At 46.2% G+C, this 13463-nt stretch overlaps 1 protein-coding gene across 11 annotated transcripts in view; it reads right to left on the minus strand.

Moving 5' to 3' along the window:
* Positions 1–13463, minus strand: part of LOC120946805 (alpha-2-macroglobulin-like protein 1) — a 224004-nt gene that overhangs the window by 50162 nt on the left and 160379 nt on the right. For 10 of the 11 annotated variants that reach the window (XM_040361516.1, XM_040361514.1, XM_040361523.1 and 7 more), the window contains exons 22-25: positions 8206–8326; positions 6513–6628; positions 2882–2933; positions 2499–2585 (exon numbers count right to left, since the gene is read on the minus strand). In XM_040361516.1, coding sequence (XP_040217450.1) covers positions 2499–2585; positions 2882–2933; positions 6513–6628; positions 8206–8326 — 376 coding nt within the window. The remainder of the gene's footprint in view (positions 1–2498; positions 2586–2881; positions 2934–6512; positions 6629–8205; positions 8327–13463) is intronic. The other variant, XM_040361517.1, reaches the window with a different exon arrangement.

Here is a 13463-nt window from a genome sequence, read left to right on the forward strand (position 1 = left end):
GAGCACAGCCGATGACAGATCACTGTACCAGGCCACTGCCTGTACTATGTGATTGCTGTGACCACTCACAGAGGATCACATGACAACTGAACAAAATGGATGGCTTCCATTCATTGTGTACAATTGTGTTGCTAGCTGTGATTGGTCACAGTGATCACATGGTACAGACAGGGCCAATCACAGCCCATCGGTACTATGTGATTAGCTGTGACCAGTCACAGACAAGCACAATAATATACACAGCATGAATCAATTTCATTCAGTAAAAATGGTTGCTTATAATAGTGAAACTCACTATTTACATACTATCACCAATGTTGCTAATCATCGCCACACCAGTTATTTGATGATGCTGTACTGCACTGGTTACAGTATGTAAAAAAAAAGAAAATTGTGAAAAGAAAATATTGGCCGGGATTCACGTAGCTCGGCGTATCTTTGAGCGGGCGTAGCGCATCTCATTTGCGCTATGCCGACGTAACATAGAGAGGCAAGGCCAGTATTCACAAACCGCTTGCTCCCTAAGTTACGGCGGCGTAGCGTAAATGGGCCGGCGTAAGCCCGCCTAATTCAAAGTAGGCAGGTAGTGGGCGTGCTGTATTAAAATGATTCGTGACCCCATGTAAATGAATGGCCGTACGAACGGCGCATGCGCATGCTCAGAATCACGTCGCATATACTCCCTGAGATACGACGGCTCAATGCGTATGACGTGAACGTAACCTACGCCCAGCCCCATTCACGTACGACTTACGTAAACGACGTAAAATACGACGCTGTTCCCGCGCCCATACCTTAACATGACTTACCCCTGCTTTATGAGGGGTAAACTTACGCCGGACGTACGCCTTACGTAAATGGCGTAGATTACTGCGACGGGCGTAAGTACGTTCGTGAATCGGCGTATCTTGCTCATTTACATATTCGACGCGAAAAACAATGGAAGCGCCCCTTGCGGCCAGCGTAAATATGTGCCCAAGATACAACGGCATAGGAGACTTACGTCGGTCGGATGGAGCCAGAATTCAGGCGTATCTGGTTTCAAGAATACGGCGCTTAGATACGACGGCGCATCCGTGGACTTACGCGGCGTATCAATAGATACGTCGGCGTAAGTCCTTTATGAATCCCGGCCAATTCATTTTCCAAAAGATTTTGACAAAAAAGTGTAAACTTCGAAAAACTCACCATACCTTTACTAAATACCTTGGACTATCTAATTTCCAAAAAGGGATCATTTGATGGTATTTGTACTGTCCTGGCATCTCAAGGAAGGAGGTAGGCCATCTATACATCAGGATTGATCAATTTTCAGATACACAATATTACCAAAAGTATTGGGACACCTCCCTTTACACGCGCATGAACTTTAATGGCATCCCAGTCTTAGCCTGTAGAGTTCAATATTGAGTTGGTCCTCCCTTTCCAGCTATAACAGCTTCAACTCTTCTGGGAAGGCTGTCCACAAAGTTTAGGAGTGTGTCTATGAGAATGTTTAACCATTCTTCCAGAAGCGCATTTGTGAGGTCAGGCACTGATGTTGGACGAGAAGGCTTGGCTTGCAGTTTCCGCTCTAATTCATCCCAAAGGTGTTCTATCAGGTTGAGGTGCAGACCAGTCAAGTTCCTCCACCCCAAACTCGCTCATCCATGTCTTTATGAACTTAATAGAGCAGAGTCATCCAGCAGAGTGTTTCATGAGAGGAGAGTTAGATAGAGGAAAGAGCAGAGTCCTCCAGCAGAGCAGATTAGTTCAGGAGAAGAGAGATAGATAGAAGAAGCAGAGTCCTCCAGAAGAGCAGAGTATTTCAGGAGAGCAGAGTTAGATAGAGGAAAGAGCAGAATCCTTCAGCAGTTCAGAGTATTTCAGGAGAAGAGAGTTAGATGGAGGAAGGAGCAGAGTCCTCCAGCAGAGCAGATTAGTTCAGGAGAAGAAAGTTAGATAGAAGGCGCAGAGTCCTCCAGAAGAGCAGAGTATTTCAGGAGAGCAGAGTTAGATAGAGGATGGAGCAGAGTTCTCCAGCAGTGTAGAGTATTTCCGGAGAGGAGAGTTAGATGGAGGAAGGAGCAGCGACCTCTGGTAGAACATAGTATTTCAGGAGAGGAGAGTTGGATAGAGGAAGGACCAGAGTAGAGCAGAATACTCCAGGAGAGGAGAGTTGGATAGAGGAAGGAGCAGAGTAGAGCAGAATATTTCAGGAGAGGAGAGTTAGATAGAGGAAGGAGCAGAGTAGAGCAGAATATTTCAGGAGAGGAGAGTTAGATAGAGGAAGGAGCAGAGTCCAGCAGAGCAGAGAATTTCAGGAGAGGAGAGTAGGAAAGAGGTAGGAGCAGAGTAGAGCAGAATAGCAGAATATTTCAGCAGAGGATAATTAGATGGAAGAAGGAACAGAGTCCTCCAGCAGAGCAGAGTCTTTCAGGAGAGGAGAATTATATAGAAGAAGTCCCCCAACAGTGCCATAGATTTGACAACCAGGATACTTTTATTTTACTACTTACCTGTAAAGCTGATATATCCTCTCTCAGAACCCACAACGTAAGAATTGGGCAGCTCAAGATTGATTTTCTCTGGTACAATGCTTCCTTCTAACGCAAATACAAGAAATACATCTTATTGTATATTGATATTCAGATTAGTAAAGGTATAACATGTTACTTTGTACTGTGTAGTGTAAAATGGCTAGAAATAAAAATAAAGGATTCAGACAAATACATCCCAGACTGAAGGCTTGATAAATATCAACGTTTAAACCCCTTATACACACACACACCACACACCACTCCATCCTAAATACAATGGATTTGCATTGACATTCATTCATAGACTGGAATCCCTCTAACGATCTTCTCTTTTAATTGTCTTGGGGGAGTGATCCACGTACCTTTAACGATCAGCATGGAGTTGTGAGTCTGCTCCACCAAGGTCCCTTCGGGCTAAAAAAAAAAACGTTTTAAAACACGCACTTTATTTTAAAGTGTTGGTCAGCCCCAAAAAAAAAAATGGATCCAGCTCCTTTAAAGCATGCTGTATGACACAGTGCTTGTCCTGTGTCATTTGGCCCCCTGTAACACCTAAAAAACCTGTTTGATCCTGACAGTTTCTACCCTCCCCTCTGTAAACTGACCACGGTGTGTCATGGCTGCAGAGACCAGACACCATGGTCAGTTTACGTGCCTCTGTCATAAATAGCCTGCTATCTGCTCTCCTCTCTGCCCCCCCTCTGAATGTGAATGATTTATAAATATAAATGCTGTAAATACCCCATTTAGGAGCAAAGATTGCGATCACATGACCAGCCAGCTCTCTCCTCCTCTACTCATCCCCTCCAGACTGACATCAGCAGAGGAATGTCAGACCCGCCTGCTGCATCTCTCGGGAGAGGGAAGGAGAAAGCTAGACAGTCATGTGATCGCAATCTCGGCAGTGAAATTAGTTATTTGCCACATTTGTTTTTATACAGTAAATCACATGCAGAGGGTGGCATAGGAGGCAGTGCTGATGGTGTATACAGGTTAGAGTGGCTTAAAGCGGGGGTTCACCCGTACATAACACTTTTCCCCTTAGATTCCTGCTCGTTTTGTCTCGGGGAATCGGCTAGTTGTTTTAAAATATGAGCATTACTTACCGTTTACGAGATGCATCTTCTCCGCCGCTTCCGGGTATGGGCTTCGGGAATGGGCGTTCCTATTTTGATTGACAGTCTTCCGAAAGGCTTCCGACGGTCGCATCCATCGCGTCACGATTTTCCGAAAGAAGCCAAACGTCGGTGCGCAGGCGCAGTATAGAGCCGCACCGACGTTCGGCTTCTTTCGGCTACTAGTGATGCGATGGATGCGACCGTCGGAAGCCTCTCGGAAGACTGTCAATCAAGAAAGAAATGCCCACTCCCGAAGACCCATACCCGGAAGCGACGGAGAAGATGCATCTCGGAAACGGTAAGTACGGATCATATTTTAAAACAACTAGCCGATTCCCCTAGACAAAACGAGCATCCATCTAAGGGGAAAAGAGAAAAAAAAACTTTATTGGGTGAACTCCCGCTTTGACAACCACTTTAACCATTTTCTGTCCACCCCATAGCAGATTTACTGCTACAGTCCGGCAGCTGTGTGTCAGATCACATATATATAAATTAGTGATATGGTTCTTCCGGGCAGGGGGCTCGCAAGCGTGCCGCCGGAGGCTCGCTTCCACTTAGGGTGACCACATTCCCAAACGACCATACAGTTGGGGCAGCGGATGCGCGCCCTACCAGAAGAACTGATCACGCCCCCAAAAAAGGCAGCCGCATCGCCACTTTACTCACTGACAGCACTTGTCCTGACTGGCCGAGACCTGTTTTACTTTGTTCCAACGCTGGCCTTACACTGCCCTGCTGTGATTAGACACAAGAGGTGGGATTTATAATTTCTCCAATCTCAAGCAGAGGGCGGGGATTGTTCCTCTCCAGACATTAACGGCCAGGACAAGTGCTGTCAGTGAGTAAAGCGGCAATGTATAGAGGGAGGGGGGGGTGTCTGTGTCAGCTTCATTCCGGGACACTGTATTGTCCTAGAATGAAGGTGCCAGGACAGACCTGCAAAATACACGTGGTCACCCTACTCCCACTGTGATTATACACAGCGAGAGCCGATCAGTGAGTACTGCAGACTTGATGTCCGTCAGCACCTGCGGATCATTCAGTACAGTAGCAAAATGGCAGTCTGTCTATGTAAACAAGGCCGATTGTCGTTCTGTTGTTAGGGAAGGCATCAATCCTGTGTCTGTGCAAGGCAGGGACAAGGCTCCATGTCTTCCCCTAGTAAAAGCACCTCCCACATTGCAGTAAAACACAGGTTTGGCACACAGCTAACCCTTTGATCACCCTAGATGTTAACCCCTTCCCAGTCAGTGTCATTAGTGCAGTGACAGTGCATATTTTTTAGCACTGATGACTGTATTAGTCACTGGTCCCTGAAAAGTGCCAATTAGTGTCAAAACGTCCATCACAGTATAGCTGTCCCGCTATAAGTTGCTGATAGCCACCATTACTAGTAAAAACATAAAAATGTAAAAAGTAAATACAAATAGCCAGATTCAGGTACAGTTACGACGGCGTATCAGTAGATACGCCGGCGTAACTCTGAATCCGCGCCGTCGTATATTTAAGCGTATGCTCAAACTGAGATACGCTTAAATATTGCTAAGATACGACCGGCGTAAGTCTCCTACACCGTCGTATCTTAGCTGTCTATTTACGCTGGCCGCTAGGGGCGTGTACGCTGATTTACGCCTAGAATATGTAAATCAGCAAGATACGCCTATTCACGAACGTACGCACGGCCGTCGCAGTAAAGATACGCCGTTTACGTAAGGAGTTTTCAGGCGTAAAGATAAACCACCAAAAAGATGGCGCAGCCAATGTTAAGTATGGACGTCGGACAGCCGTCAAATTTTTCACGTTTTACGTCGTTTGTGTAACTCGTCCGTGAATGGGGCTGGGCGTAAGTTACGTTCACGTCGAAAGCATTGACTTTTTGCGACGTGATTTGGAGCATGCGCACTGGGATACGTCCACGGACGGCGCATGCGCCGTTCGTTCGAAGCGTCATTTACGCAAGGTCACGAATAATTTCCATAAAACACGCCCACCTCTTCCACATTTGAATTAGGCGGGCTTACGCCGGCCAATTTACGCTACGCCGCCGCAACTTAAGGAGCAAGTGCTTTGTGAATACTGCACTTGCCTCTCTAACTTGCGGCGTAACGTAAATAACATACGTTACGCCCGCACAAAGTTAAGCCGCCGTACGTGAATCTACCTAAAATATCCTATAGTTTGTAGATGCTATAATTTTTGAGCAAATCGATATACACTTATTGGGATTTTTTTTTTTTTTTTACCAAAAATATGTAGCAGAATACATATTCGCCTAAATTGGTGAAGAAAAATGTTTTTTTTATTTTTTTATTTATTGGATATGTTTCATAGCAAAAAGTAAAAAATATATTTATTTAATTTTTCAATTGACGTTTCTTTGTTTTTAGCGAAAAAACAAACAAAAGGTGATCGAATACCAAAAAAGGAAAGCTCTATTTGTGGACACTAATTATATATGGGTACAGTGTCACACGACCGCACAGTTGTCAGTTAGAGTAACACAGTGCCATATCACAAAAAAATGGCCTGGTCAGGAAAGGGGGTGAATCTTCAAATGTATAAAGAGTAGCACACAAAATAAGAATATCAGTGTCAAGATCAAAGGAATACAGAATGAAATAGTTACATAAGTTGGACAAAGACTGCAGTGTAGATGTTCGTTGAACTGATGAACAGACATCCAATGGATACCAGGCAGGGAAAGACATCAGTGGGTGTCCTATAGTGTCTGCACCAGAGGAGCTTACGCTCTAATATCCCACCACAATCACACACTATTATTATACATGTATATAGCTCTGACATATACCACAGTGCTGTACAGAGGACACTGAGTCAGTCACATCAGTCTTTGTCACATTATTGGACTCACCTTCACCAGTAAATTTTGGATAACGGTGTCTCTGCTGCCCTTGTCTGGTATCACCGCGCTCTTTGCTCCACACTGACCATTCACAGCCTGGGAGGTGACCGATATATTGACCTCGCCTGCAGAAAGGTTAAAAATGGTTTGTTAAAAAGTCTAATTGATTATGTAGCAGACATGTGATAGAGTCTTAGAACCAAACAGCACCAGTACAGGTAGAAGGACTGTCAATAATAAATGACAGCTGAAAATGCAAACCTGTCCATAAACAAGAACATTGCAAAGAATGAATCTCCCCATTGTGGGAGGGGCAGAGACACAAACTACTGCAGGAAATCTCACCATTGTGGGAGGGGCAGAGACACAAACTACTGCAGGAAATGTCACCATTGTGGGAGGGGCAGAGACACAAACTACTGCAGGAAATCTCACCATTGTGGGAGGGGCAGAGACACTAACTACTGCAGGAAATCTCACCATTGTGGGAGGGGCAGAGACACAAACTACTGCAGGAAATCTCACCATTGTGGGAGGGGCAGAGACACAAACTACTGCAGGACATCTCACCATTGTGGGAGGGGCAGAGACACAAACTACTGCAGGAAATCTCACCAATGTGGGAGGGGCAGAGACACAAACTACTGCAGGACATCTCACCATTGTGGGAGGGGCAGAGACACAAACTACTGCAGGGAAATATCCCCATTGTGGGAGGGGCAGAGACACAAACTACTGCAGGGAAATCTCCCCATTGTGGGAGGGGCAGAGACACAAACTACTGCAGGGAAATCTCCCCATTGTGGGAGGGGCAGAGACACAAACTACTGCAGGGAAATATCCCCATTGTGGGAGGGGCAGAGACACAAACTACTGCAGGGAAATCTCCCCATTGTGGGAGGGGCAGAGACACAAACTACTGCAGGGAAATCTCACCATTGTGGGAGGGGCAGAGACACAAACTACTGCAGGGAAATATCCCCATTGTGGGAGGGGTAGAGACACAAACTACTGCAGGGAAATCTCCCCATTGTGGGAGGGGCAGAGACACAAACTACTGCAGGGAAATCTCCCCATTGTGGGAGGGGCAGAGACACAAACTACTGCAGGAAATCTCCCCATTGTGGGAGGGGCAGAGACACAAACTACTGCAGGGAAATATCCCCATTGTGGGAGGGGCAGAGACACAAACTACTGCAGGGAAATCTCCCCATTGTGGGAGGGGCAGAGACACAAACTACTGCAGGAAATCTCCCCATTGTGGGAGGGGCAGAGACACAAACTACTGCAGGGAAATATCCCCATTGTGGGAGGGGCAGAGACACAAACTACTGCAGGGAAATCTCCCCATTGTGGGAGGGGCAGAGACACAAACTACTGCAGGGAAATATCCCCATTGTGGGAGGGGCAGAGACACAAACTACTGCAGGATATTTCACCATTGTGGGAGGGGCAGAGACACAAACTACTGCAGGAAATCTCCCCATTGTGGGAAGGGCAGAGACACAAACTACTGCACAAAATTTCACCATTGTGGGAGGGGCAGAGACACAAACTTTTTTTTATATGACAGGAGTTATCATTTTAAGTCTGCAGACATCTATGCATACTATAGATGACTGGACTGCAACGTTTCCATTGTTACTTTATTGTATTTTACCACTTTTCTTTTGATCATGCCTTTATAATGTTTTGTAGTTACCTAATGATTGTAGTATTATTTGCCATGAGACCATTTTCTTCTGTCCTCCACCCACACAGACCGTGTGGTCTTTGGGGCTGTCCATAACGTAATCGTCAGATTCAGCTAATGTTGACTGAATCTGTGAAAATATAAATGATTGTAAATAATCTCTCCGGACAATGAACCTCTTTTTGATTCTTGGTAAAACTTTGCTCCTCTGTTCTACTTCAAGGAAAAAAATGACAGAGGACGATTTCCCCAACATCAAGAGGCAACTTTTATATATGTCAAGAGTCAACCTATCTGTTAACAGCTGCACAAAGAAGCAGTTTAAAGAGTTAGCTCAGCCTTGTGTGAGAGTGAAAGAGAACAGACTGTGCAGATGTGGGTAGAATCAATCTGAGTGCTTGTTTGTGAGTTGGCGGGGCCCGGCATCCAATGCTCGGTATATCCTGCCATCTGCAGGACGGAGAGGGGAGGGCAATGGAATAGACTGCCTGAAAAGTAAGCATTTTTTTTATTATTATTTTAGGTACTTAATAGCGCCGTCAATTTACGCAGCACTTTACATATACAATGTACATTCACAGTACAGCATGTTAATGTACTGAGGATGCTGTGATGTAGGGATATGTTGGCAAAAGTCAGTAGAGATGAGATAACCCTTTAAACATCAAAGCCTTTCCAGTTAATTACAATGTATACAGTAATTTCCTTCATATAAGAGCTTATTTCTAATTGTTAAAGCTGAATGTCAGGCAGATAAAAGACACATCAAACAATGCAGCATGTAGGGTGCACGGGCGCCCCCCAATCCATGGACCCAGCCCCTAATCTACCTGCAGTGAGCCAAACGCATGAATTTCGATGTTTTATTTGTTTTTTCAAGCACATGATTCAAGTCTGAGGCTCTAATTGGCTTCAAAAAAGGGTGGGCTCGGGCTGCCCGAAACCCACCCAATTTTGTGACATTAATATCCGCTGTCTTTCTGTTCCTCCACCCGGCCAATCAGGAAGTGGGTTTCTGAGCCCCAATTGACCAGGAGTCCTAAGACCTGATTGGTCGTGAGTCCTAAATCCTAAACTGACCGGGAGGAGAAGCGACCGCTGGGACTTGGGAAGAGACGCAAGGGGGAGCTGCTGGAGCCGCAACCTGGATGGGGTAAGTGCGGGGCTGATGGGCGCCGGGCGAGCGATGCAGCAATCAAGTGATGGGGGAAGTGGCAATCGATCGAGTGAGCATGGGGGGGGGGGGTTGTCTGGCTGGTTGGCCAGGAAAATTGAGCATCAGCCGCCACTGCTATGCTCATTAAAACTCAGTGTATAATAAAGCCGACCATTAATGGTTCAAATCTCAGCCAGTTCAGAAGGGACCAGCCGAGATTTGAACTATGTATGGGCAAGCTGAATGTATCCAAATTGATTGATTCATCAACTTGGGTACAACCAGCCTGTCGGAGTTTATTTCTATTAAAGCCACTCATAGTAATCACTGTGTTCTATGCCGGGACTGCTCCCCCTCCTGCAGGGAGAACACAATGGCTCCATGGGTGGGATTCCCCTTGACTGTGTTGATGGGGGAATCAAGAGATTTTCTTCCCTGATTTTCGTGGTTGCAAGAAAGAAATTTGCTCCATCTACGGATCCGTTGTGTGGCAACTCCAGCCACACTTGGAGTCTAATAAAATGTTTAAAGGGTACCAGTCTGGATTCCGTCTCGGTAGAGGTACAGAGACTGCTCTGATTAAAGTTAAGGACGATTGCCTCTGGGCCTTGGACAGCAATGAGGCCTCTTACGTTAGTACTGTTGGATCTGTCGGCTGCATTTGATACCATTGATCATGCCAGATTGTTGGAGAGGCTGGTGTCTGTGGCAGGGCTTGAGGATATGGCGCTGACATGGATGGCCTCATTCCTGCGGAATAGGGTTCAGAGGGTAAGACTGGGGACATATTACTCATCTGATAGTCCCCTGTCTTGCGGGGTCCCTCAGGGTTCGGCTTTATCGCCGATCCTGTTTAATATCTATATAACGCCACTGCTGTATATCATCCGGCGCCATAACCTCAGCTTTCACGTCTATGCAGATGGCACGCAGATTTACTTTAAGCTGCCCAAGAATGAGGAAGTCCAGGTGGATCTGGCATCCTGCTTAGAGGAAATACAGTCCTGGATGGGAGCCAATTATTTAAAACTTAATGGCTCCAAAACGGAATGTATTATCATAAGTAATCAGAGCAAAACCAGCTTGATTGATTTTCCCGCCTGGCCGGTCTCGTTTATTCTATCTCCGTCTCCGGTTACCCAGGTCCGGGACTTGGGAATTATTTTGGATTCCAAACTGACATTGAAGGCGCAGGTAAATCAGGTGGTAAGTTCGTGTTACTACCAACTGAAACTTCTGCGTTCTACATTTCATTTTATTGACGAAGCGGATAAAGGGCCAGATTCACGTAGGGCAGCGGCGGCGTAACGTATCGTAGATACGTTACACCGCCGCAATTTTTCATCGCAAGTGCCTGATTCACCAAGCACTTGCGATGAAAACCTATGCCGGCGGCCTCCGGCGCAAGGCGGGCCAATTTAAATGTGCGTGTGCCATTTAAATTAGGCGCGCTCCCGCGCCGGACCTACCGCGCATGCTCCGTTTCCGAACTCCCGCCGTGCTTTGCGCGCCGTGACGTCATTTTTTCGAACGGCGACGCGCGTAATTCCGTATTCTCGGCCGGCTTACGCAAAAGACGTTATTTTTTAAATTTCGAAGCGGGAACGACGGCCATACTTTATACAGCAATACGATTGCTGTGTAAAGTTAAGGCACAACAAAAAAACGACTAACTTTGCGACGGGAAACTAGACTAGCGGCGACGTAGCGAACGTGAAAAACCGTCGGGAATCGCCGTAACTCCTAATTTGCATACCCAACGCTGGTTTACAACGCAAACTCCCCCCAGCGGCGGCCGCGGTATTGCATCTTAAGATCCGACAGTGTAAAACAATTACACCTGTCGGATCTTATGGCTATCTATGCGTAACTGATTCTATGAATCAGTCGCATAGATAGAACAACAGATACGACGGCGTATCAGGAGATACGCCGTCGTATCTGCTCTGTGAATCTGGCCCATTGTCCCCATGGTCAATGCTTTTATTGGCAGTCGGCTGGACTATTGTAATGCTTTATATATGGGGCTTCCAAAAACCCTCTTGCACAAGTTCCAGCTGATTCAAAACGCTGCAGCTAGGTTATTAACGGGTGTGGGTCGCCGGGACCATATTACACCATCTTTGAAAGCCCTGCATTGGCTACCGGTTACCGAACGGGTTTTGTTTAAAGTGGGCTGTATTGTCCACAAAGCCATCCATGGGAAAGGGCCAGGGTACCTGCAAGAAAAATTCACTTACTACGTTCCTAGCAGATCTTAGAGATCTGCTAATCAGGCTAATTTGATTGTTCCTAAATTTAGGAAAACAAAATGCGGAGGGAGGACATTGGATGTACAAGGATCAATATTTTGGAATTCTTTACCTCTATATATGAGACTTGAAAAAGATTTATTAAAGTTCAGGAAGTTTTTAAAACCTTTTTTATTTTCTCAAATGGATGGCCCTATTTAGGGTCAGATATTAGTATTATTTTAGTCTTTTTAAATTTTGTTATATGGTTTTATGTAGGGTTGTCCCAATACCGATACCAGTATCGGTATCGGGACCGATACCGAGTATTTGCGGGAGTACTTGTACTCGCGCAAATACCCCCGATACCTAAATAGAATACTTTCTCTCCCCCCCCCCGCCGCCGCCACCGCTGCCGCATCGCGCTGCCGAATCGAAAGCCGCCGCATCGCGCCGCCGCCGCATGGGTTAAACGGCGTGCGGGAACATCACAGCTTTCATTTGAATAGCTGTAGTGTTCCCGCGCGTATAGACACTCCCCCTTGCTCGGGATTGGATGGGTGATCGTGATCTGTCCAATATTATTCAAATGAATGCTGTGATTTTCTCCATACACTGGAGGGTGCACGGTCAAGGTGAGACACCTAGCTTGGGGATACTCAACAGATAAGGTAACAGAGCTGTGATGGACGGATGAGCTGGGCTCAGGGAAAGGGGGGAGGCGGCCGATAATGCATTGGTTACTACAGACTGGGATTTACTGGGTTTTACTCTCAGCGGTAGTTAAGATTTGCATAGCAATTCCACTAAGCCTATTTGTACTAGAATTGCCTGGCTTGGGGATTTTTGCCAGCTAGATTTCTCAATCCTCTCTCTTTCCTTCAATCCTTTCCTCTGCAGATCCCTGTCACAATCCTGTGTGCTTTTATCAATGCAACCCTCATCTTCCTGTTCCTGCAGCACCTCTGCCGGACTTATTTAACCCCTCCAGCTTATAATGGCTGTATGCCCTGGTAAGGTGAGCCTTAATAGATCTTGCCTGGTTATTTTTGTCTCCCTGGAGTGTACACTACCACGTAAACGCACCCGCAGAGGCAAGAAAAATGCCAGCTACTTTAAAGTGATATTAAAGGATATTTATTTTGTTTAAAAAAAGATGTTATATGTACCTGCTCTGTGAAATATTATGACACAGAGCGGTCCCTTACCTCTTCTTTTGGAGTCCCCTGCTGGCACTCTCTGCCCCTATAGTAAGGTGACTAGATTTTTAAAAAGAAATCTGGGGACATATTTTTTTTTTACTAGTAATGGCAGCAATCAGCGACTCTTTGCCTGTCTCCGCCGCCGCCCGCCTCACAGCTTGTCAAGTCTTACTCTCCGGCAAAGGTATGGGGGAAATGGCTGGAGGGACATGGCTGCATATGTGGGGGACATGGCTGGGGGGACATGGCTGCATATGTGGGGGGACATGGCTGCATATGTGGGGGGACATGGCTGCATATGTGGGGGGACATGGCTGCATTTGTGGGGGGACATGGCTGCATATGTGGGGGGACATGGCTGCATATGTGGGGGGACATGGCTGCATATGTGGGGGGACATGGCTGCATATGTGGGGGGACATGGCTGCATTTGTGGGGGGACATGGCTGCATATGGGGGGGACATGGCTGCATTTGTGGGGGGATATGGCTGCATTTGGGGACACATTTAAAAAAAGTATCGGTATTCGGTATCGGCGACTACTTGAAAAAAAGTATCGGTACTTGTACTCAGTCCTAAAAAAGTGGTATCGGGACAACCCTAGTTTTATGATTATGATTGTTACTGTCCACTGGAATGAGAGATCTTTTTTTCTGTATATGAATGTGTTGGTTCTAT

Source organism: Rana temporaria, chromosome 8 (assembly GCF_905171775.1).
Source record: "Rana temporaria chromosome 8, aRanTem1.1, whole genome shotgun sequence".
In the NCBI taxonomy this organism is placed as follows: Eukaryota; Metazoa; Chordata; class Amphibia; order Anura; family Ranidae; genus Rana; species Rana temporaria.